At 38.3% G+C, this 25,666-nt stretch overlaps 1 protein-coding gene across 10 annotated transcripts; it reads left to right on the top strand.

Moving 5' to 3' along the window:
• The first annotated feature begins 8,754 nt into the window (after positions 1-8,754).
• LOC1274959 (serine protease inhibitor 42Dd) lies at positions 8,755-14,776 on the top strand. Of its 10 annotated transcripts, none has more exons than XM_061652535.1 (6): positions 8,759-9,033; positions 9,154-9,365; positions 9,450-10,247; positions 10,353-10,494; positions 10,622-10,802; positions 14,364-14,494. In XM_061652535.1, coding segments are annotated over exons 1-5 (1,326 nt in total). In that variant the 5' UTR covers positions 8,759-9,032; the 3' UTR covers positions 10,795-10,802; positions 14,364-14,494. The 10 variants fall into 10 exon arrangements, with proteins under 10 accessions (XP_061508522.1, XP_061508521.1, XP_061508519.1 ...); XM_061652533.1 differs by lacking the exon at positions 14,364-14,494 and adding an exon at positions 11,136-11,268; XM_061652538.1 differs by lacking the exon at positions 10,622-10,802 and having other exon boundaries at positions 8,755-9,033; positions 14,364-14,776.
• The last annotated feature ends 10,890 nt before the right edge of the window (positions 14,777-25,666 follow it).

The following is a 25,666-nucleotide window of genomic DNA, read 5'->3' as shown; positions in this document are numbered from 1 at the left end:
CCTACCCATTTTTGAAGGTTACAAAATGTGTGGGAGGCCTCGTTCCTTCATTTGATCAGCGTTGCCCATTTTCTAACACTAATTGTGTGACAAAATGCCATGTAAGCAGCCATCCTTGACGGTTAATCTAACGAAAGAAGCGGTTTAATGTCCAAAAAATCAAATTTTACCATGGAATCAGTGCATTTTGTGATGGCCAATAAGATCAGGAAAAGAGGTGGGTCACATTTGGTTGATGGGTCATGCTGCAATTCATCGTAGCTGGTCATGTAATAGCTTGAATGAGTGAGTTGTTACAAACATGTTTTGTTTGAATAATACCATACACAGAAATTGGCCAAATCTGTTAAGGTGCATCAAATAATTCAGGAATTTATTTCAAATTGGGCTCTACTAACATATTAAAACATGTTTAAATCGCCAAGGTCATACGGCTGACGTCTACCATAGCAAAAACAGTCTACTAAGATGCAACATCAAAATCTCGTGTAACGATAGCATCATGGAGTCATGATCAGGGCTCAGTGAGGTAAGGTGAGCTAGAAAAATGATTGAAAATGATAGGAGACGAGATGGGGAAATATATTCTTGCAGTTTTTAGGTACTTTGGGTGCCAGTTCTGATAAATTGTACTTAAAAAGTACCACATGTTTCAAGAACAGTCGACCTGGAGAACATACAGAGCATTGTTATTTGCCTGAAACACCAAACCAGCTAAAAACAAATTGATGAAAATGATTTAATAGACTCTCAATATGATATAAGTTGCCAATTTTTCAATGAAACTTGACCACGTGGCCCGGAAATGCAATATTCCTACCCGAGAATAATTGGAACAAGTATTGTAGGATGAGGGGATCAAAAATACGCCTTTTTAAAGGTTCAAATGAGTTCTTACGTTGTGCAAGTAGTCACCAATAGTCATAAATGCAATAAGAAACAAGATTAGGACATTTTTTGATTCCATAACCTTACGCATATTACGTTTTCATACGCATATTACGCCAAAAGTCTGATAGACGAATACTTTTTGCGCACCCATCAAATGACTTTTTTTAAATTTTTTGATTAATTTAGTTATTATTATACTATTTTAATGCTTTTTTAGCAGTACGCGTGTCATGATAGTCTCTTTATCAAACCCCATGATTACTTTTACCACCCCATTCATATTGCGGCCATAATTCGCCTTTTTCTGCAAAATATTCAGCTAGACGCATACTTTTTGGACTGACTGTATGTGTTCCTAAGAACAAAGCGAACGGTTCCTATGGAAATTCATTTCACCCATTCTGTCAAAAGGAGCTTTTTTGATTCCGAAATTAGTTGTCAATTTGTATGGGACGAGACCACCTGATACACTTAGGTTCAATCTTTCATTCTACAGTCACGTCAAAAAATGTCGTTTGATCCGACAACATTTTTTGGCAACATTTATTCGACATTCACTTGTAACCTAGTTGTCATAGATTTGATATCATTCTGCCGAAAAGCATGTAACGCAATTGCTTTTGAGTCATTTCTTGTCTGTGTCATCCCGTGTAAAACTGTTGCCAATTTTGTCGTTGTCTGCATAAAATATTATCAATAAGTGAAAAATAACGTACTAACTGAGTTTACCGCTATTAAATTCTGACTTAACTAAGTACTAAAAAAATAATAATAAACGTTTGTAATGCACTTACACAAAAATAAAATTGCCTAAAACCGTGCTTTAAAATTTTTAATTTATTTTTTTTCTATTGGAAATCCCTGTATAACTAATTTGTTGAGTTAAACGAAACATTTGAAGGTAGTTGACTATAGATTGTAGTAGTCTATAAAATTATTGTAGATCTAGCAATCGCGTAGTTGACAAAATGCACAGGCAGATCGCAGTTGTGATCAGTAACACTGCTTCTAAACGACCAACTTTTGTACCGCGACAAATTTTCTGCGAGCTCTTTGTTCTATAAAAACGTCTAAGTTTTAGAACAAAATCAGAGGCAACCGAGATTGTCGCGGGTTTGTGAATTTTTCACAGAAAGGCAATGCTCGCGCTTCGCGACATTACGATCGAAGTAAGCCATACATTCGTGCTAAAACAAGGACGGTTTGACAACTAGAAAGTGTCGCCAAACATTGTCGCGAAAGATTTTTTGCGTCGTCTAGAAGCAGTGTAAGAACGAGCGTTTTTAGGTTATTGTCTCAGACAAACAGAAAAAAGTAGCGGTTTACGGAATCACGCAGTTTTCCTGAATAAGCTACGACACTTGGAAGTTTAGGGTCAAAGTGTTTAGGGTTTGAAAACCTCGAAGGTATGGGACGAAGTTATAAAGGATGTTCCAGCAGAGGCTTGTTAAGTGATTCTACCTTATATATTAGAGCTTTGAATTATATACTTAAAATAGGCTAAAATAGGGATCAATTTAGAGTATAATAGTAGAGCAATACAATATCGGTAATACACCAGCCTTATGTCAGTGTGTATATGTTTAGTTACAAATTTACCGGGTAAAGATTTAATCTAATACGATTCCCTTTTCTGTGACACTACCCAAAATCAATAGAAGCGCTACCACTGCACAATGGGCATTTGCCGGGATGAAATTAAAAAAATCAAATTTGTAATAGCGCAATTCCAAATAATAGGTTTTAATACTAAGGGTTAAACTAAGAAAAATATCAAATATGAGCTCTTTATCTTTTCTGGTTCTCTAGAAAAGACCTCTCAAAGTCGAGAATTGTTAAAAAAACGCAGAATTTTTTTCACTTTTTCGGAAAACTTTGAACCTTTGTAACTTTTTCAAATATGAACCGATTTTGATAAGTTTAGACATTTTCAAACGGATATTTAGTCAGCTTTATAACATATTAAAGATTTTGAGTTAAGTTAATTTTTTGCAAAAATATACGATAATAACTGAAAAAACTTCCCGAAAATTTTCATCATTTTAATTTTTGACTTGATGCCATTATGGAAGTGGCGTAGAGTGGCGTTGTCTCATATATGTCACATAATAGTGTAATATATATACTATCAATCTGTGAAGAAATATTCTGCGAAAGTTTGCGAACGCGAATTTTATTGAAGTTTTTTCACATCAACTTTTTCTAAAAACAGACACATGCGTAACTAGGCGGCTCCATAGACGACTCCATATGTAAATTTCTATTCTAACCTAACTTTATTATTCAATTTATTATTCAGAAAGAACAGCTTCGGCCATATTGCTGACTTTATTATTAAATATAATGAAGCAAATCAGAACCAAATACCTTTTAGTACTGCTCCAGATTATAGACGGATGTAAGGAAAATAATTCTATAATTATACGCATAACAGCAAAATGTTATGAATACACCAGCATCTATTGCCATTTTGGGAGAAGAAACTCCCAAAAGTCATGACAAACTAAGTATAAGGATAGAGGGGAATATGCTACAAAGAATATTTTGCAAGAAAGAAAATGCATCAAGAAGGACATTTTGTATAATGAGCTGTATTACTCTGATTCGTTAACCAGTTCAATATCAGTAGCTACACACACTAAAACAAAGACAGGGTTTAACTTTACAAATTAAGTAAATACTTTGTTTGTAGCTATAGTTGAATTCTGATTTTTCAGATAGTTGTAAAACCAAGAACATCCGATTTTTATTGTTAGTATCCCTTCTGAAGGCAGTTCAGGACTTGGAAAAGTATTGGATGAATATTGTGTGATATCAATGCCCAGGAAAATGTGTAATTCCTATTTTTTTAAACAACAGATTTAAAAATTTTACCTTCAAAGACAAAAAATATGTGCAGCTTTTCATTACGAATTTGGGAACTACTTTATTTCAATGTACCTGCTCTATCTAATTATTTAAATGCCTTTATTCATGTCTTTAGAAATGTGAACTAGACGTTAGGAGCTTGTAATAGCATCCACCTAGGTTGTGTATGTACATTTTTAATATTTGTACTACCTGTGAGTAAAAGTGATGAGAATTAGGTACAATTGTCCTATACAAAGCAGAAAATATTATCTTATTCAAAATGATTATGCTTTGTTCATATATTATGGAACATCACAGTATATTTTAAAATGGTTTATACTATTAGAAACAACAAATACAAGAAAAAAACAAAATTAAAAAAAAACAAAGCAAAGATCCCTTAAAACACTATTTTATGTAGCGCCACCTGGTGGTATGGATGCAAACTACATATAAAATGTTATTTACTATCATAACACTTAACTACAAACGATAAAAACTAATAATTTCTGCAAAAATAATTTTATCCCGAAATTTGTTCTAAACTGCCCATTGTGCACTGATAGACTCCAGCAGACGCATTGAAGCGAACCAAAATGAAAGAATCGTTGCAGTCGACTTGGCCGTCGAGCCGTCGGAACAGGTTATTTACATTAATTTCAAGCGCTAATAGTGTGTGCTTAGATATGTCAAAAAGTTCTCTTTCAATTATTTTCACACGAGCATAACAGAGATAAGAGCGTACGTGAACCGTTGATCCGCAGTCCATAAATTGAAAAACTGTGAAGGCGAGGGTATAAAAGCGTAATTATTGCAGCAAGTTGTATCGCCTGTGGGAGAAAGCTCGTGCCATTACGGTAAAATTCGAAGCGCTGGAATACGACCAGAAGTCTGAAGTATTTCATTATACTGCCAATCGCCTTGTTGATCGTATTTGTTGCATAGGTAGAAAAGCACGAATATAAGTTGTTTTAGAAATGCAAAATGAAAAACAGGCATGGGAAAAGACATGGGTCAACATTCTGAAGGACGCAGTATATTAAATATTGAAGAACGTTGAAGGGCAAGATCTTCATGGGGTACGAGCTAGTCTAATAATTAGTTAAAAAGAAGAAAATTAATAAAATATTGCATAGAATTTCTAAGGATATTGGAATGTTCTAAAAAAGTATATCACAAAACGGACCAATGGAGTTCGACGGTTATCTCGCTCCGAACGGCAAACCATGTAGGTTAGATTTTTTTAGATCTGCACAATGCACAATCTCCACAAACCCGCGACAATCACGGTTGCCTCTGATTTTTTTCTAAAATTGAGAAGCTGTTTTAGAACAAAGAGCTCGTAGAAAATTTTAGCAGATTTTTGCTCAGTAGAAGCTTTTGGAAAATGTAGCCAAATTAAGAGGTTTCCTCCATCTCATTTCATTTCATTTTTCCTACATCAATACGTCATATCCATTTCAAACCAAGGATAGTGTCGACAATGCCAAGTGCAATAAAATCAACGATATATCGCGTTATGGAAACTCCGGAACCGATGTAATATACTAAATTGAAATTAAGGATTATTGTACATCTAAGAAATAAATACAAATTAATAAATGATTGAATGAATGAGCTCAGTCGAAGCTTACGTGAACGAATTGATGGGCACTAGTCACAAGCTTACGGATGCTGGATATGCCATTGATGACCAGTGGTTGTGGATCAAATAATTGTTCGTGAGTAATTAATTTCTTCCTAAGGATGGATGTGAAATGCGATCCGAAAGCAACGATATACGGGCTGTAGGAAAGGTATGCTGTGGACTTTACAAATTGTGCATGGCGAAAAGTCAAATAACGTGTGCTGCAAAGGGTGAAAAGATTGTTATGGCATCGGCGGATAGGGTATTTAAATTTGCAAAGTTTAAAAATGCTTCGGTCTATAGCAACGGGAATCACCTTCAACGAAGGAAACGATTACTCTTGTGTGCCATGTTTACAAAGTACCCCTACAGCCATGGAGGTAAGCGTGTATGAAAAGTTTTGGAATTAATTCACAGCGACCTTTGTGAATGTGTCCATCGTTGGTATCCGATATTTCCTAACGTTTATTGACGATTCAAGATGTTTGTATTTTTTTTTTGAAAGCCAAAACTCAATTGCTATAGGTTTTTGTAGATTTCAAGACGCTGATAGAGAATCAAACCGTAAAATGTATCAAACGTCTACGTACTGATAATGGAAAGGAATACGTTGACGGAGAAATGGAGAGATTTATTCACAATGCCGCAATCTTTCATAAAGTCACGGTACCTTATAACGTAGAACAGCACAGCTTTGCTGAACTAACGAATAATTGTTGGATCAAGACCGATACGTGGAAGCATTACTAGAACGATTCAAAATGACCAATTGTAACCCTGTTTAAACTCCTATAGATCCACATAATCATTTGATAAAAGCTGAAACAACATCAATCCAGCAAAAGCAGCATATGGAAAAAGTACCTTTTCGAGAGCTAGTTAGAGGATTACGGTTCTTGGCACACTGCACTCGGCCAGATATGTATTATGCCATAAACAAGGTCAGTAGTTTTAGCAGCGACCTAAACGAGATACAGTAGATAGCGGCAGAGGATTCTTTGTTATCTCAAAGGTACTAAAAGGAGAAGGAAAACTTTTTTCAAACGACCACAAAATGGATTTAAGTCTAGTGTATCTTCGCGTATTAAATTTTCCTCTTTCATTCAACCAAACCCGCTCGAAGGTAACTAAGACCACCATTCCTCGCTGTAAAACGAAGCGTAACAACCGACGATCAAAGCACACATTGCCTTATGCAGAGTAAGAAAGAAAAAATTAATTGGCTGTGAGACAAATTAAGGAATCTAATGCAAAGCCAGCAATGCAGACATATTTATATTATTTTACATGTGCATATAGTGAACAAATATTTTCGCAGCGTGTAAATTGGACACTTACCCCAAAGCATGGTTCATGCCCGTAACAAACTTTTCAATACTTACCCCCTTGGCCGGTTTTTTACAAGAATACAAACATGGATTGAGTCACTCAAGGACGCCATTTTTTCGATAAATGAATCAAAATCCAACAGACGAATGTTAGCCAGTAAGCGCAAGTCTATAAAATTTAAAGAAAAAAATCTATGAAACAAAATACATCACAAAGAAAGAAAAAAAAGAAACAAAGCATTACACATGAAATCACAAAAATAACACTAAAATGTCCGATTGCTACATCCTTTTGGTGCACTTTTGCTACACACGGCCACAGCCTTAAAATGGCTTTGAATTACCGAGTTACCTTACATCAGGTAACGGATCAAATTCTAAGTGAACCAAGCAGTCGCGTAGGACCGCGATGTCTAAACGCGGCTGTGGTATTCAAACGGTGCCTAAGATCGGTCAGAGCTCTCGGAGGTTTGGCCAATGTATGTATGACCGAAATTCCCAAACCCTGAGCTTGCAACTATCTTCCCTAACACCACACGATACTACAACAGGACATAGCGGAACTTGGGGCAAGTGTGCCACCTTAAGCATTTCAAGTTATAACTCACTAAAACGTGTTTTTCAAAAGCCGATTTAAATCTCATAACCATTTTACATCTATTTCCTCACTTATAAATGAGTTTCGCTTGAAAAAAGTGCAAATAAAACAGTTTTTGAAGCGTTTTAAAAAGGGTCCAAAAAGACGTTGTTTTTTGGGCTATGGGGCAAGAGTGCCACTCATATGGGGCAAGACGGCCACCTGGTTAAAATAACCGTATTTCTTAGATAATAGGAAATAATTACGTTTGTACCACTAGTGTACGTATTCCTACATGTATTTAGTCACCAATGCACCCTTTTAGACCACCAATTGTACCACAATATGGTTTGTTACTGTTCTGTTTTTCTGGCGTGGAATCCGCTCACAATAGCGCACCATTCCGCAGCACGCTACAACAATGTTTACATTTTTGACAGCTCGCGCCTATGAAAGATGGTGGCACACTTGCCCCAAACAGAGATGGCACACTTGCCCCAAAAGTTGTAACTTTTTTGAAATTGAATGTTTAAGTGACAAAAAGAAAGTTTTTTTCATCTAACCCCACAAAAAATTTCACGTTTTCTCAGCTATACGGTGGTGTAAATATTTTCTCGGTTGATTGTTCGCATGATTTTTTAGAGCTTATTTGATTGGATTCAAAAATTATAATATTCTGCTCAATTTTGAAACTCAATATAAATCAGTTCAAAACAATGGGGAATATCGATTGGTCTATATGAAATTCGGCTCAGTATACCTAGTCATTGGAAAGGAACCAACTGTATACACAATTGATCATTAAACTAAAGTTTTTAAGGAAAAATGCTTGGTGGCACTCTTGCCCCGTATGGCACACTTGCCCCAAATTCCGCTACATTGCTGCGCCTGTTCCGACCAGTTCCGTCCTTAAATCGCCACTTGGCTGTAATTAACCTTGACGGAATAAAACAATTCCTACCTTTCTCTCTACCAATGAGAATTTGGACTTCAGGTTTTCACGGACACTTGCACTGGGACTCAAACATCACTTCACTTAACTTTTTCCTTCGATTCACGTTAATGTGGCTTCTAGATTTAAGAGTTACTTCTTCTAACGTTCACACAAATTTGACGCGTTGAGCTGCAGCAGTTCCCTGTTTTATACCCATCTGGTTGCTATCCAAGAATCTGTTTCCATGGACATTGCCAAATTCCGCAGGATCCTTTTCAGCTGCACTGTTGCTGTACCGGTAAAAGTTTTTTTTTCACTTTCCGGATAAACTGTTGTGTGTGCTGATGGCTCTATGCAGGTATTAGTCAGATGTGCAGATAAAACACAAAATAGGACGATATGTATGAATTCTTTACAACAACTCAACACGCGAAACACAAAAATGGCGCGTCGATCAGCTGATACCCACTGTGCGGCATTTCCAATCATAAGTTTTCAATCCAGCGGCTTAACCCTATCCTGCTCGGCCAAATGTCATCGCCACGCATTCGAAAACAAACAAACCACCGAACACAGTACATAACGTATCAGCGCTTATCTTGTGTGTGTGTTAACCCATGTTGCCAATATTCATCCCCTCCCAACGGCCTATCGCTGAATCACAGACATAAGTTTGATCGTGTTTGTGTTGGTGCTGCCGTCTACGACACAGAAAAAGCCAAAAACACACCGATATTTGCTGCGGCCGCCCAAATACACCGGCTAGACGCCCATCCAACAACACCAACTCGCATCCGGCTGAATGAGTCATCGCACCGTAACGCAAGTAAGTGTGTGTGTGTGTGCGTATGTACAAGCTCGCACCACCCGCCAATGTAGCGTATATAGCGCCTATGTTGAGCAGCATTCAATTCCAGTCCCAAAATAACCTTCAGTCTGCTCGCAGTGCCCGCGATACGACGGTTCGGTACGCTACGCCCAGTTCTAGCAGTGCTTCTACTACTAGCCAAAGTGCAATCGATTGAGGACCATTTCTCAACCCAACCGGAGATAACAAACCATCTGGACCGCCCCAAAGTTACCATGGCCGACAATAGCAGCTCTCTCGATGCGCAATTTGTGTCACAGTCGAACAGCTTCGCTACCAAGCTGTACCAGGTGAGTCACGGCATCTTACGGCAGGCGGCCGGACGGTCATTGTAATGCGCGAATACTTACTGTGGTGTACATTGTGTTTTGTAGCGAATAAGTGCGAAACATGCGGGAGAGAATGTGGTCATTTCGCCCTTCTCAATCAGTGCGTGCCTTTCCCTGGCTGCGATGGGCGCCGGCGGCCTTACCGCAGAGCAGATGTACTCCGTGCTGGAATTTGGAGCGCCAGACAGAAAGCAAACCGTGGCCGACAACTATCGGCGCCTAATGGAGCGCCTCGCCACCGACAGCACGGTGAACGTGGCGAACAAAATCTACGTCATGCAGAATTACGCTGTCAAGGGTGCGTTCAACGCGATTGCCACCGGCAGCTTCCGGTCGGAGGCCGAGTCGGTCAACTTTGCCGAGAGCGCGGCGGCAGCGAAAAAGATTAACGGCTGGGTGGAGGAGAAGACGAACAACAAAATCAAGGATCTGATCTCGCCGGATGCGCTGGACGAGCTGTCGCGCATGGTGCTGGTCAATGCGGTGCACTTCAAGGGCACCTGGACGTACCAGTTCGATCCGAGCCTGACCCGCCCGTTCCCGTTCTGGCTGAGCGAGACGGAATCGCGCGACGTGCCGATGATGAACATCAAGAAACACTTTGCCTTCAACAACTTCGAGGAGCTCGGCTTCTCGGCGCTGGAGCTCACGTACGGCGGGAGCGACATGACGATGATGCTGCTGCTGCCGAACGAGCGGATGGGTTTGGCCGCGCTCGAGGAAAAGCTGCCCACGCTCAATCTGGCCGAGCTGGCGGGGAAAATGCACAAGCAGGAGGTGGAGGTGTTTCTGCCCAAATTCAAGATCGAATTTACGCGCGATCTCAACGAGGATCTGCAAGCGGTGAGTTCGGTTTTTTTTTTCGTTTTCCCGCAGGAGTGTGTAGGTTAAAGCCCTTGTAGCGAAGTCTGATACATTTTCCCCATCCGCTTGCTTTCTCACACACAGCTCGGCATGGAAAGAATGTTCAGCGACTCGGCCGAATTCCCCGACCTGCTGGAGCAAAACGAACCACTGAAGGTGTCCAAAGTCGTCCACAAAGCGTTCATTGAAGTGAACGAGGAAGGCACTGAGGCGGCTGCTGCTACCGGTAAGCATTTAGTTTTCTTTGACCCGGCTCCATATAGCCCTCATAACTTTGCCCGTCCCCCCCACGAGAGCTAGAGTCACACGAGCATTCGCATTCTATCATTGTCCCGGTATTCCTCTTTTTGTAGCGGCTGTTGTACGCGTCAAACGAGCCCTTATAAACCGCCTCAAAGTACGGCTAGACCATCCGTTCTTGTACGCTTTGATGATGGGGTCTTCACGGCAGACGGCTTTCGTTGGCCGGTTGGTGAAACCCGATCAATCTGATGTCACCCAAGCAAATCGCCACGAGGAATTGTAAATTACACGGTGTGTGTGCGGGTGTGCTATCTACGAACTGCAATCGGTTTTGCTTGTGCTTTTATTGTGAGACCACTCATTTGGCCATGTGATTAATGGTCGTTACAATCTATTCGCTTATCGAATACGGATTTTTTCCCATTAACTCGGCCCTAACCAACGCCCTTTTACAACTTCGCTCGAGAAAACGTCTCCTAATTGGCTTCGAATTATCTAACCACAAGCCCCTCTTGACGTGCGTCTTTCTGATCGCTTTCCCTTTTTTTTTCTTATTCTCTTCCCTACATGGCATGATTCGCCGCACCCGATGATACATTCTGGCCGGACAAATCCTCGGAATAGGTATGATCATGATGATGCGCTGCATGCCAATGCACCCTTACTTCACGGTCGACCATCCATTCCTTTATGTGCTGAGGCATCAGCAGATGGTCTACTTTGTGGGTCGCGTGGCCAAGATCGATGCTTAGCGTGCGCCAAGGCGCAAAGCTTGCTCCGATTGCAATCCGTACGTCGAATGCACGTGATAATATTTAGTATTAATGAAATCACCTATCTCAAGGAAAATAAATATGAAGTATTCATTCACTGTACACTAACACCGTGCCCGCGCTGTAAAGTTGCTTTTCAAAACCTCTGAAAAATATGGTTACATTCGCATGAGATACTGTTTTTTTTTTGTCATTTTGTGCACGTTTGCTTATCTCGATTTTATCTGACTGGGGGTGACCCACTCGTAAACTAATAATCCTACGTTCGGCGTGTTGCTAATCAGCACGCTTTCCGATCTTTGCACAGGTTTTTTTTTATTTTAAGGTGTGTACATGTCTTACGACACACACACACACACTTTGGGCGGTTGCGCAAAGTAATTTATAAATGCAATGCTTAACGATGCACACGGGCCAGTGCCGATGGCATTTGTGTTTTAAGTCTTGCACTAAGCCCTTGGTTTTTGATAATTCCGTTGTTTGTTTGGGCATTTATACAAGTTAGCTTATGTGTGAATCACCATTCCAGTACATTATCGACCATTATAGATACAGAATGACTAACTTGGTACAAGTTTATGCGCACCAAAATGAATCACTCAACTTAAATCGCAAAGTACATAAAGGTTTCCCAACTCAACTGCTACTTCATCGCGTTCAATGATCTCATTCGATGGTTCGTTCGCTGCCGTGATGCGAAAAAAGCGCCATTAATTGTTTGTGAGAACCGGTGCAGCAGATCACTTGCGCCTAAATAGCTAAACAAACCTCCCCACCGCATTTGAGTAAACAAATAACTCTTGGGTTATTTTCTGGTGGCTGTTCAGACACGTTTCCTGGGAATACTCCCACCCAAACCAACCGGTGGTTTATTTTTAGGTGCAAATATCAGTTTTCTTGTTGTGCAACAAAATAATTCGACTTTCCCTTAGGAAGAAAGTCTAGCGGGGATTCGACAGTACGCTACACAAGCATGCTTGAAAAATGTAGACGTTGCTTCACAGCCGGGAAACGATATCAGTAAATCCGACCATTCACGCCCGACTCATTTTATCAGTTGTGACAAATCGGTTCTTTTTACTCTTGCGTCAATATTTCACTCGCATTCCAAACGCGTGCCTTTGATTTCATATTCAATGTTTCTGTCAGTGTTTAAAAGATAAAAATAAGCATCGATAACGTGCACTACATGAATCGACCATATCAATAATAAGTTGCATCACTTGATGACGTTAGTACGTGGTCAAAAACTACAGTATGCTGCAAAACGAGCCGGGAAGCCGATTGATAAAGCATGCTAATTCACTACTTAAAATTGATATTGAACTGGCCTTGGAAGCTGGTTGGTTTGGTTGGGGCCAACAAAAATAATCGAAAACGTAAATAGAACAACAACTTTACATGTTAACAGGACTAGATTAACTAGTCCAGACACTTTTTAATCTTAGGCTTTTCCTCCAACAAGCGAACACCAATTTTCGAAGAAAATCTTCGTTGACACTACAACCGTTGTCGGTCAAGGCCTACCACATATGTCATAAGCGGGCTTCGTGACTTATTGATAACCCATAGCAGGCCATTCGATGCTTGAACCGATGACGGAATTGCTGTTAAGTCGTACGAGTTGACGACTGTACCACAAGATGCCGGCTTTTCCAAGAGAATACTCACTACAAAGATTGTTGGTCTTCTGTGAGTTCCAATGTCATTTCCCAAAAATACCTAAAGCTGAGTCTGATGCATTTGCAGTCTCAAAGCTATTTGTAAAATTATATTTCAGTTAGTATTCAAAACTAGAAAATCAATGCATTTATTTTGACACGTAGCACTTCTCGAAATTTGCGTAGAGGACTGATCTTAAGATTGATTAATCAATCATTACGTCAACTTCACAACATCCAAATCGAATATTAGCTGAGATTATGCTACTTTTGTGCCTTGGGATGAGTTCACTAATTTTTTTTGAGTGCCTTTACATCCAATCACTAAAATAAAGGCTGTCTTAGCTTTCACACGACCACAATTCACGAAACAGGTATCGTAGGTATGGTTCAATACATTCAATGTGTGATCTAGACGGCGTATGAAGTTGCTGGCACCAGACAAGCGTCAGGTCGAAGATAAACCTCAAATTACTATCTTACTGCTTTAAACGCACTCTACTCAGTGCCTCACTGTATACTTTGCCGATCAAACTAGACAGTCTTCTGCCAATATGCAGAAGTTCCCACTCGACTGCTTCGATCCAGATTTCCGATGTTCAGTCATTTCATTCTTAAAATGACAATATAAACATGACTTAAATCAATCTTTTAGACTACTTTAACTACTATTTAGACCTAATAGTAAACAAACGCTATTAGTTTTTTATACTAGAGTTTTTGAGTTTTTGAAGTTGGTTTATTTTACCTCATAAGATTTTAGTTTTCCTTGATTCACTACACTACGATGTTAGGATTGATTTTTGGAAATGTTTTGATTTAACGCTTATTTTTAATCGCTTCTGGTGCCTCCTTTTCGATGACTCGTGTTGTTGATCTATTTTGTGTCAATTATTTCCTTTATTTTTAGCCATGATCGCGGTGTCATTCTGTATGATCATCTCCGAACCAGTGAAATTCACAGTTGATCATCCATTCATTTACGCACTCATGTCACCGGAGAAGAGTGTGTTTTTCATTGGAAAAACCTGTAAAATGCCATAACATGGTTTACGGTGTACCATTAATAACCCGCATTACAATGAGGAGAAGTGATGCATTTTTATACGTGTTATAGTTCCTGAAACCGATAATCAGTTTCTGTAGTCATCCTAAAACATTGATTTAAAAAAGATAGGCAAATGCAAACATTCAAAATAGCAATGAACAAAGAACCATAAGAATAACACAAAAGATGATTTACCAAAAATAAATATCTTCGTAGGCCATAGTTTCAATATGTGTCTCCTATAGTCTTAGCGCTTATAGTAGATGCACGTCTTTGGCTAATAAAACTCAACAAACGCAACAATTTTTTTTTTGCTAACGACTATAAAAACACACACGTACTTTATGTTAATTTTTTATCGTTCCAACAGGTATGGTGATGATGACGTGCGCAATGATTATGTACCCTATGTTTACGGCTGATCATCCGTTCCTATATGCGCTGAAAGATTCGCAAGGAAACATCTTGTTCATTGGTAAAATACTTAAAGTTTGAAACACGAGCAATATAAAATGCTTCAAATCGGACCAAATACGCATAACCTCACAAACACAAACAGTTGCCTTAACTAATCCATCCGTATGTATGCATTTAAACGCGCACAACAATACAAACCGTACAAAGCTACCTCTTCTGTATAGCGTATCAAAGAGCACACTAAGCACTTTACAAATCAAAGAGCACGTACTTACAAATGTTCCAAATATATTTATATTAATGTCAATGTGGTGTACAACACACCAAGTGTCATAAAATAAAGGATAAACTTTTTTGTTTCACTCATTTCTTCATTTCTCTTTGCTGTTTTTCTCAATCATGATGACTTTTTTCATTCTATTCTTCAAATCACGGTAGTCTTCGATTTGGGTTCACTCGAATACTAGTTTACTAGGCGCTAGTGAATTATTGATTAACACAATACATAACGCATCACACTCATGGGTCGGAATGTGGGGCAGCTATTTTAGGCAACTATTAAGATTGGGGTCAGTACCGCTTTAATGTTTCCCTCCAGTAATGTGTGTGACTTCACTACTATATCAAAGACGATGACAGTGTTATATTATTCAAATAAACTAGCCCAAATGATTCCTACGTTCATAGACATAATTGCATAAAAATGATTACTCTTCGAGTTTTTTAGTGAACGAGTGAACGTGAGCAAGAAATATAATTTTTTATTGTATCACGAATATCACCCATCAACATGTAGTGCATAAGTACGTCGCACGAGGCGTAAACTCAATAATTTTACGCTTAATTTTTATGGGCAAGCGTAACCTTTACGTAAAAATATTATAGGTTTGTATCAAGGTGGATTAAAAATATCAGGTGGTGGATTAGGGCCTTTGGGGGGTCGCCATAGCTGAGGGGTCATATTTGAACCGTTAACCATTGGTTTCCGCACACAAAGCTTAGCAAATAGAACAGATTTCTTTGTTATTATGTGCATTTTTGTGTGTCTATTGGTTTTATCGAAAAAATTAGATATATTAACAAAAGATTTGATGATTTGTTTATGTACGAAATTTAAAATCATGTGAGTAAGAGTTCTAATCTCGCGTAAATTGTCCATGCGGCTCGTCGATAATAAGGAATCAATGTAAAAATTGAAAAAATAATGGTTTTCTCAATTTTTATCTCCAAAAATGTCGAAAACACAATGAATTATGGAATAAATTCACGGAATAAAACAAAATAACACACTTTAATCTATGTTCTAATGTTTAATAAGAACTCGCAAAGTCCAAAATATATTTTTAAAGAATATTTAATCGAAAAAATTGGGTAGATAAATTAAATGAACAAATTTAATAAATGTAAACAAAGTTTGAATCCTGGGGACCTTACGTCAAGTGACGAATTGTCAAAATTCACTAGAGTCCACCACCTGATATTTTTAAATCCACCTTGGTTTGTATGGCGGAAATCCTATTTACGCCAATACTGACGCCTCGTGAAGTCCGTATTTGATACCAAAAGAAAAGATATACTATTTTCCAACAAATTACAGCGTCAACGTCCTTACCGTCCGTCAACCAGTTATACTATAAAATGATACAGTGGTAGTAAAGATATTTAATGTGGATAGAAAGAAAAAAATACATATATAATCGATCGTTCTTTAACATTGGGTACGCAATGTGCTTTACTCAATAACCGGGATTTTTTTTATAGCATAGCTGAGTTGAAAATATGTTGTCTGCTGATTATAGATCTACTAATATGGGAAAACCCATGCAATTTTAGGCCTAACCTAAAAACAAATATGTCTAACTTAGTGCTTAACCTACATTTGCTAAACCTAATTCTGGACTAGATAGAGGAGAGGTGAGCTTTGTACAGAAATTAATAAACTCATTTAATCATTTTCAATATTTTGTTTTGTTCAACTTGAAGTTTTTTCTATGTGAGTACGCACAAGTAATCCGGCACTGCGTACGTTATAATCGGGCGTATATAAGCCTTATAAACTTTGGTATAAAAGTTATAAATTTGGTTTTGATTTCCTATGTAGGAAAGGATATAATTTTTTTATTAGTTTGTATACTTTATCTAATTGATTGTATATGTGGGTCTTAAATGTCATGCGCTTTTCAAAATATACTCCTATATATATCTAAATATACTAAATATATTTAACTTGATCTTTCCATACAATGTTTCCTTGCATAAAGCTAACTTCATTACTAGGTAATTTGCGTGAACTAGTGTTTGTAGTGAAGAAGATTGCCTCAGATTTATTTACGTTTTTAAGCTTCCATCTATTGAAAGAGCTTTCGTATGCTTTCAATGTGCCATTTATGGCTTTGATTATTGATCTCGGACTTCTGGCCGTAGCCGTAATTGCTAGGTCGTCTGCATATAAATAGCTTGTACAGTTATTTGTAGTGGGAATGTCCGAGATAAATATATTAAATAGTATTGGTGATAATATACTACCCTGTGGTACGCCCTTTACGGGCTTAAAGAAATTTGATTTAGTAGGACCGATATGAACTGAGCTTTTTCGATTGTTGAGAAAGGACCGAATTATTTTTATACGATACATAGGAAAATTAAATTGAATTAGTTTATATACTAGACCATCATGCCAAATCGAATTGAACGCTTTTTACGTGTCTAACAAAACTAGATCCGCAGAACTTTTTTCTTCTCCAATTTTCTATATGGGAAGGTAGGTAAAGACGGACACTGCGGGTAAGATGGACTTACTTACTTATCCGGCGCTACAACCGCTTTACGGTCTTGGCCTGCCTCAGGAGTGTCCGAAACCGCTCACGGTCTCGCGCCTTCGTCTGCCAGTCCGTTATCCCGGCCTTAATGGCGGACGCCTCCACGCCATCTTGCCACCTCAATTTGGGCCTACCACGCCTCCTCTGTCCTTGTGGACGGCCTAAAAAGACTTTACGGGCTGGGTCGTCCGTTTCCATGCGTACAACATGGCCAGCCCACCGGAGCCTGGCGAGCTTAATACGCTGTACGACAGTGAGGTCACCGTACATCTCGTATAGCTCGTCATTATAGCGGCTCCTCCATTGTCCTTCCACACATACGGGGCCAAGTATCCTTCTGAGCATCTTCCTCTCGAACGCGGCTAAGAGGGCTTCGTCAGATTTGGACAGTGTCCATGTCTCAGAGGCGTATGTGAGTACTGGTACTATATAGGTACTATATAGTCCCAGCTTCGTCCGTCGCGACAGGTTCTTTGAGGTGAACTGCTTTTTCAGGCTGTAGAATGACCGGTTGGCAGCCAGCATCCTTGCGCGCAACTCAACTTCCATACTGTTGTCGTTGCTGACCTTTGACCCAAGATAGGTGAATTCTGGGACGACTTCAAAAGTGCGTTCACCTATCTGTACATCACGCCTACGTAGATTTGGATTATTTATTGGTAGGTCAGAGGTAGGTAGGTGGGCGGGTAAGATGGACACTTCTCATAAATGCATGAAAAAGGTAATTTTCGAGTAATTCAACAATGTAGAATCCAAACTAAAGGTAAAACAACACATTTGAGAACATTTTTGGTATAATATATATAAAATTGGTTAAATCCACGAACAAAACAAATTTTCAATCATGTGCACCCTTGTGGATCTAATTTGACTACTGCCGATCTTAAGCTCTACAACTTGTATTGTTTATATTTCCGGAAGTTTTATTTCATGAATGGGTTGTCGTGATAATTAATGAAAAACTGGCGAAAGAACGAGGGTAAAAACAATACAAATTATTGTTTTCTGTTGGTTTAAACATTCTGACATCAAAGCGGGAAAGACGGACACCTTGTTGTAGGGAAAGATGGACACCGAATTTATTGATTTTTTTTACATCTTATATCAATTGGTGATGAATATATTTCTTCAAATATCTTAAATAAGGGTATTCCGATGCTATAAATCAATCAGTAACTAGAGAAAGTATTGAAATAAGCGAGAAATGAAACATCGGTCAAAATAGTAGCCATTCGTTATGCTATTACTCGCTCGACGCTGATGAGGCGCTTCACGAAATCCAATATCTTCTCACGACTTGGACAACTTTTAGCAATAAAAAGAAGAGGCATTTATACGACATTGTTCAGTCTTCACCTAACCACCGACGCGTTCGGATGTGTTTCGTTATCAAGTGAAGAGATAAAAAAAGCAAAAAAAATTAAGAAGAAAAGGTTGTCGGCCTTGGCCACTCGGGCTCCAGCAATGGGCCGAGTAAAAACCGGTGCGTCCAAACGGACAAGAAGTATTACCATCCCTCTTGAGGAATTCCAACGCTTAAGAGAGTCAGCATCGTCCAATATTCGTACTAACAACGAATTTGATCTCCTTACGGACAACGACGCAGAAATGGATGCTGTGTATCCTAAACCGCAACGCAATCCACGATCTACACACACGAGCGAGAACGTTCAGCAAAAGAATACACGCATACCGCCAATCATCGTAACGGGTACTAGTGTTAGTGATGTACACCGACGTATTGTAGCAGCACATGTAGTAAACTACACAACGAGCCAAACCAGAAAAGGAATTGTGGTAACATTTTCATCAGTCGACGACTTTCGCAAAATAAAAAGTCTATTTGAGGATCAGAAAGTATCCTTCTACACGCATCAACTCGCGGATGATAGGACGACAAAAGTCGTAGTATTTGGCCTACCCGTTATGGACTTGCACGATATCAAAAGTGCTCTAGAAGAAAATAACGTCAATCCAATTGCAGTGAAGAGCTTGGCAATCAAAAACAAAAGGTACAGTGACCAAGCAATGTACCTCTTACATTTCACTAAAGGTTCGATAACATTAGCCGAACTAAAAAATGTACGAGCGATAAACCATCATCGTGTTTACTTCGAATACTACAACCAAAAAAACGGGCCAATCCAGTGTTCAAACTGCCAAAAATTTGGCCATGGTAGCGCAAACTGCTTTCTCCCGTCCATATGTGTGAAATGCGCTGGCACGCACACTTCAAAAACCTGCCCTCTATCACAGAGCACATTAAATCCTGATGGCAAAATCGCCACAAATAAGCTCTGCTGTGCAAATTGCAACGAACACCACACTGCGAATTACCGTGGTTGCAAATCCCGTCCATCTACCAACACACGGAACAAGAAGCAAAGCGCCCCGACGTTCGCCTTACGACATGAGATGTTCCCACCGCTACATCGACAAAACGCTCCCACACCAACGATCGCTACACCGAGTAGCAGAACGCCTACCTACGCCGGCTTGTTTAGCGAGCGAAATAAAACACATACACCCGAAGCGGACATGTTCGCGATAGACGAAATAGGCGAAATCATCGAAGATGTGTTCGCTCGCATGAGCTCAGTCCGCTCAAAACAAGATCTCATCACCGTTATCATCAAGGTAACTGCAAAGTATTGCTTCTCCCATGTCTGAATCTCCTAGGACACTTAAAATCATGTCATGGAATGCAAATGGTATTCATACAAAAAAAGATGAATTTTTCAATACCTTAATAGAGAGAAAGATAGATATAGCTACAATTAGTGAAACCTTCCTGAAACCCCAAACTCGTTTCTCACACTCAAACTTTATTGTACATAGACTAGATAGAACTACCGGTGAAAAAGGCGGAGTGGCTATTGTTGTAGCAAAAGAAGTACCGCATGAAGTTTTACATGCACTGGATCTCAAAGTTATTGAATGCATAGGAATTAATGTTAAATTAGTAGCCGGTCCTTTAGCTATATTATCAATTTATAACCCTGGTTCAAATTCCGATCATGTTAGTTTCCATAACGATTTAAGAAAAATAAGTAAGCTTAAAGGAAAATCACTAATTTGCGGAGATTTTAACGCCCGGCACCGCTTGTGGAATTGCATCAAAGGCAATAATATGGGTAAAATCCTATTTGATGTAATTCAAACAGGAACCTTTTCCCTTCATAGCCCCAACGAGCCCACTTATATTCCAAGCTGTCACAGACGATCACCTTCTACTCTTGACCTAATTCTTGCAAATGGCCGAATCGATATAACTCCCCCTTGTACACTAAAAATATTTTCATCAGATCACTTACCCATCCTGTTCAAAACTATCGACAGTAAAATCATCAGCAAATCCCCTTATGGGATGCCAAATTATGCCGCAGCAAACTGGCTTCTATTTAAAAACATCATTAACAGCCGTATTAATCTCGCCTCACTAAACCTCCAAAACATAATTAACACCTTCCAGATCGATACAATGGTAACGTACTTAACTAAAACAATCACTTTGGCACAGAATAATGCTATACCAGTATTCTACCCAGTTAGATTCACTTTAGTGTTACCTGAAAATATTAAATCCAAAATCAAAATACGAGACTCAGTAAGACGTAGATGGCAAAGAAACAGAAGAAACTTGACACTTAAAGATCAATACAACGAACTAGCAAATCAAATTAAAAATGATATATCCCAATACCGAAATATGTCATGGTCTCGAAATTTAACAAAAATTAATACTTCTAAAAATATAAACAATAGTAAACTATGGACATCTATAAAAATAATCAAAGGCTGCTCTACCTCCATTCCTCACCTTAAAGCAAATGATAGAATACTTCTCACGCCAAAGGAAAAAAGTGAAGTATTAAAAGCTCACTTTGCGAATGCCAATAACACCACTTTAAACAGTCCAAGTCCATTAACTGCACAAATTGACCCCTTAATAACCCAGTTTCTTAACTATCATACAGAAAGAGGAAATATAAATCCGCCTCATCTTGTGAAGCCAAAGGAAATTTATAAAATTATAAAAACTTTAAAAACAAAAAAGTCGATTGGTACCGACCTTATAAGTAACAACGCATTAAAACATTTACCAAGAAAAGGAATAATTTTGTTATGCTTTATCTTAAATAGCTGCTTAAAATTAAACTACTATCCCGAAAATTGGAAAATAGCGAAAATCATTCCCATAGCAAAACCAAAAAAGGACCCCAAGATTCCGGCAAATTACAGACCGATAAGCATACTAAGCTGTATGGGTAAAATCTTCGAAAAGATCATATTAAAAAAGCTAGATTCTCATACCAAGTCTCATAACGTCATCCCTTCTTTTCAATTTGGATTTCAAGCCAATTTTGCCACCACTCACCAATTAAATAGACTCGCTAACACTATAACATCGAATCGAAATATTAAAAAATCTACAGGACTAGTTACACTTGATCTCGAAAAGGCATTTGACACAGTATGGCACGATGGACTAATATTCAAATTGATCAGCAACAATTTTCCCCCCAAATTAATTCTTCTCATTAAATCCTTCTTGTCGAATCGATCTGGCTCCGTTCATCTTCATTCTTATCATTCTGAACCCTTTAAACCACTTGCCGGCCTGCCCCAAGGCAGTGTGCTGTCCCCAATACTATTTAATATATTTACAAGCGATATACCTAAAATGAAAGGAGTTAAGAAATACGCCTTTGCTGATGATTTTGCTATCAGCTCATCTAGTTCCAATCCCGATAGCATATTGTGTAGCCTCAACAAAGGCATACGAAAATATGTGACCTTCTGTGAGCAGTGGAAGCTAAAAATTAACGAAGGAAAAACGGAAGCAATATATTTCACGAGGTGCCGAAGCGCAAGAAATCTCCCAAATAGTTCACTTACGATAAATAATAACGAAATTCCTTGGAATAACACCGTAAAATATTTAGGAGTAGTATTAGATAAAAAGCTTACATTTCAAAAACACATTGAAGAAAAATTAGTTAGCGGCACAAATGCGATTAGAATTCTTTACCCATTTATTAATAGAAACTCTAAATAGAATTTACGAAACAAACTTCTTATGTACAAATCGTTAGTAAGACCTATAATTACCTATGCATCACCAATATGGAGAAACAGTGCAAAAACACACATAAAGAAAATGCAAATATTTCAAAACAAATTCTTAAAACGAATACTAAATCTCCCACCTTGGTACAGTACAAGCATTATTCATAGAAAAGCTAAAATTGACAGGATTAGCGAGTTTATAGAAAAAATCAATATTAAATATCGATCTAAATGCACAAATAGTGGCATACATACACTACAAAACCTCATCTAAAACGATACTTATATTTGTAAATACTACTTTTTTTTTCTCTTTCTCCCTAATTGCAAATCCCAATATGAATTAGTTCCCCTAGTATAGTTTATAAAAGAATAAGTTAGTACATAGTTTAGAAAATATAGTCAAATTAAGAGGTTTTTTTGTAATTTTTCCTCCATCAATACGTCAAATTCATTTAACATCAGGAATAGTGTCCACAATGCCAAGTGCAACAAAAATCAACGAAATATCGCGTTATGGAATCTCCGGTACCGATGTAAAATACTAAATTGTAATTCAGGATTAATGTACATCTAAGAAATAAATACAAATGAATGAATGAATGAATGAATACGACATTGTTCAGGAATAGATGAGAAATTCTATTGGATTACAAAAATCAAATGTTGAATTTTGACATGGTGGAAAATGGAATAAACTGTTAACAAGTCGCAAACTTCTTGGTCACAAACTTCTTGATCGCAATCTTCTTGGTCGCAAAATTGTTGGTCGCAAACTTCTTGGTCGCAAAATTTTGGTCGCAAAAATCTTTGTCGTTTTTTTTAATACTATGATGAAAAATGTCGTGAACAAAGTAATAGTTTCACCTCCACTGTCACTCGATTACTATATTGAGAATATCGCATAGCCCCGCTTTGACTTTTTCGTAAATTCGGTACATAAAGCTTTCTGTATATATTTAGCTTCTATCTAAGAGACCTTTTATTTAGTTTGAAGACTTCTATAGGTTTCATAAATTAAAATTAACATACATCTTGTTCACCTTAATTTAACAAAACCCTAAGTCCACAGAGTATGACGTGGGTACAACTTGGGTCATTCGTAAAATGATGATTAATGCTTCCATCGGAGAGGGTGTAATTAAGTTCACCATCATTTGCATACACGCGTAACATAGGTGAGGACGAAATCGCTAAGGACATATTGTGAACAGCTAGCAATACAAATTGAAATATTTCGAACATATCGATCAAAATGATTACATGTAAAATGCGGTAATACTTGTTAAGACATCGGTTTACGTTCAGATATGTATTTATGTTTATCACAGTAAATAAATAGTTGAATACGCAAAAGGGCCCGTCGTTTCCTACTTTGGTAGGATTAATTAACCTAGTTTTGAAGTTGTTCGCTCAGCAGCCGTTCTCTGTCAATGACAAGTGCCACCGCATAATGTCGGTTGGCTTGAGCTACATTCCCCAAACGATGAAATAGTTGAATTTTCACGATAATTGGAGCAAGCACACAATGTTGTTCACACGTTAATGAGTTTTCAACAACTTTTCAGCAATGTCGGCTTCTATTACATGTACTGTACATGTACAACTGTAGAGCACGTCATCAGATTGTGCAGCGAACTACCCTAGCCGAAAGTCTAGCGAAACCTACCATTCAATTTAAAGAAAGTTTTTCTATGCTTGTTTTGTTCACATTTTGGAATTTAACGAAATATTATGTAAAAAGTCTACAATGACAATTTTAAAATGGTTTTAATCATAGTTTTTCAAATAATAATTTGAATTGTAAATAGTAATTGATGAACATAAAGAATGAAACAAAGGAGCCCCTCCTCCCCCTCCGTCAGCAATTACAGTGACCAATCATGTACCACTGTTCAATCTCCCAAACCCGCTCTACAGGGGGCCTCAATTCATCTTACCGCCTAGGGCCCCCGATATCCTAAATCCGCCAATGTTCTTTAATATTCCTGAGATTAGAGTCTATTCTCTGAAATTTTGAACATTTGATACCTTATCTTGTATAATGAATTGACTATCAACTTAACCAAAGAAAGCCTTTCGACTGAAAATTGAAGCATATAACGAAAGAACCACATTTTGTTCCTTTTGCAATAAAAAAAAACAATTTCTAAAGCTTCTTTCCACTATTTTACAATTGACCTTTGGATGCATTGCCGCTTCTTTTCGATGGTCTGGTGGGTTTCTGCTAATCAGTGTATTCAAAAGTAGGCTAACGTCTAGCGTATGAGAGAACGACCCGGATGGGTGATGGTAACGACCACGTTTGACCTTACAGGAGGACTGTCAATGAAACAAAATTCTTTCTAGTAACATACGTATAGTGAATCAAACCATTCAAGAATTAAATAATTGTTTGAAGAGAGTTTAATTTCTGTACAACTAAAATAGTCATACTACTCTCAATATTTAGAACAAAATGTTTTAGTCAAACAAATCTGAATAGAGGTGGGTGAATCAATGCACTGAGTAGTTATGTTTTGTAAACAATAAAAAACACCTTTTATGCTTACTACTTTGTATGCTATTTAATAATATACACCAGATATCTACTTTTTCTCCTTTGGCACAACAACCGCTGTCGGGCAAGGCCTGACCGGACCACTAGTGGGCTCAACTTTCAGTAACTTATTTATTACCATCGCAGCACAGTAAGTCCTTCGTATGAGAGCACGGTCCATTCGGGGCTTGAACCTATGACGGGCATTTTATTAAGCCCTACGAGTTGACGACTGTATCACCAGACCGACCAGATCACCACCATAGGTTTTCTGCACCTTTCCCAACAATCTGCATCAGAAAATTGGATACGCAAACAAAACCTTTGCGAGTTCTTTGCGCGACAAATAAAACCATCGCGAAAAACTGGAAATATATTTGATGCAACTTACTCAAAAAATCGCATCTCCTGTCCGGATAAATATTTTGACGTGAATCTTTCATGGGAAGTAAAAGGCACACTTATTAACACATAAAAACTAACATTCGGTCGATTCCTTTGACGATCGCTGTTTGAATTACAATGTCACTTTACTTTTTGGACACAGTAGTAGATGGCCACTTATAGAAAATCCTTCATCGTCGCATTAATAACATAAAATGGTCAATGACGATAACACATATACATCGAAAGAGGCATGGCCATTAGTCGATAGAGAGATCATCAGAAGGCATTGCTGCAGGAATGCCTGTACCCAATTCCACAGTTTAACACCTTCATTTTACAGTCCTCTATCCCGGTCTTTAAGACAACTGAATTTGGGACTAGAATCAAAAAACCAATTCCGCGAAATCCGTGTCAAGCCAATTAATATAGATAAAATTAATA

Source organism: Anopheles gambiae, chromosome 2, assembly GCF_943734735.2.
Source record: "Anopheles gambiae chromosome 2, idAnoGambNW_F1_1, whole genome shotgun sequence".
NCBI lineage: Eukaryota > Metazoa > Arthropoda > Insecta > Diptera > Culicidae > Anopheles > Anopheles gambiae.
Note: the sequence above shows the minus strand (reverse complement) of the source record. Positions and strands in the feature narration are given on the sequence as shown.

Bases quoted from the DNA above. Each gene is read 5' to 3' on its own strand.
- LOC1274959 (XM_061652535.1), top strand. The intron at 9,366-9,449 runs GTGAGTCACGGC...TGTGTTTTGTAG, and splicing joins TCGCTACCAAGCTGTACCAG to CGAATAAGTGCGAAACATGC. The intron at 10,495-10,621 runs GTAAGCATTTAG...CTCTTTTTGTAG, and splicing joins TGAGGCGGCTGCTGCTACCG to CGGCTGTTGTACGCGTCAAA.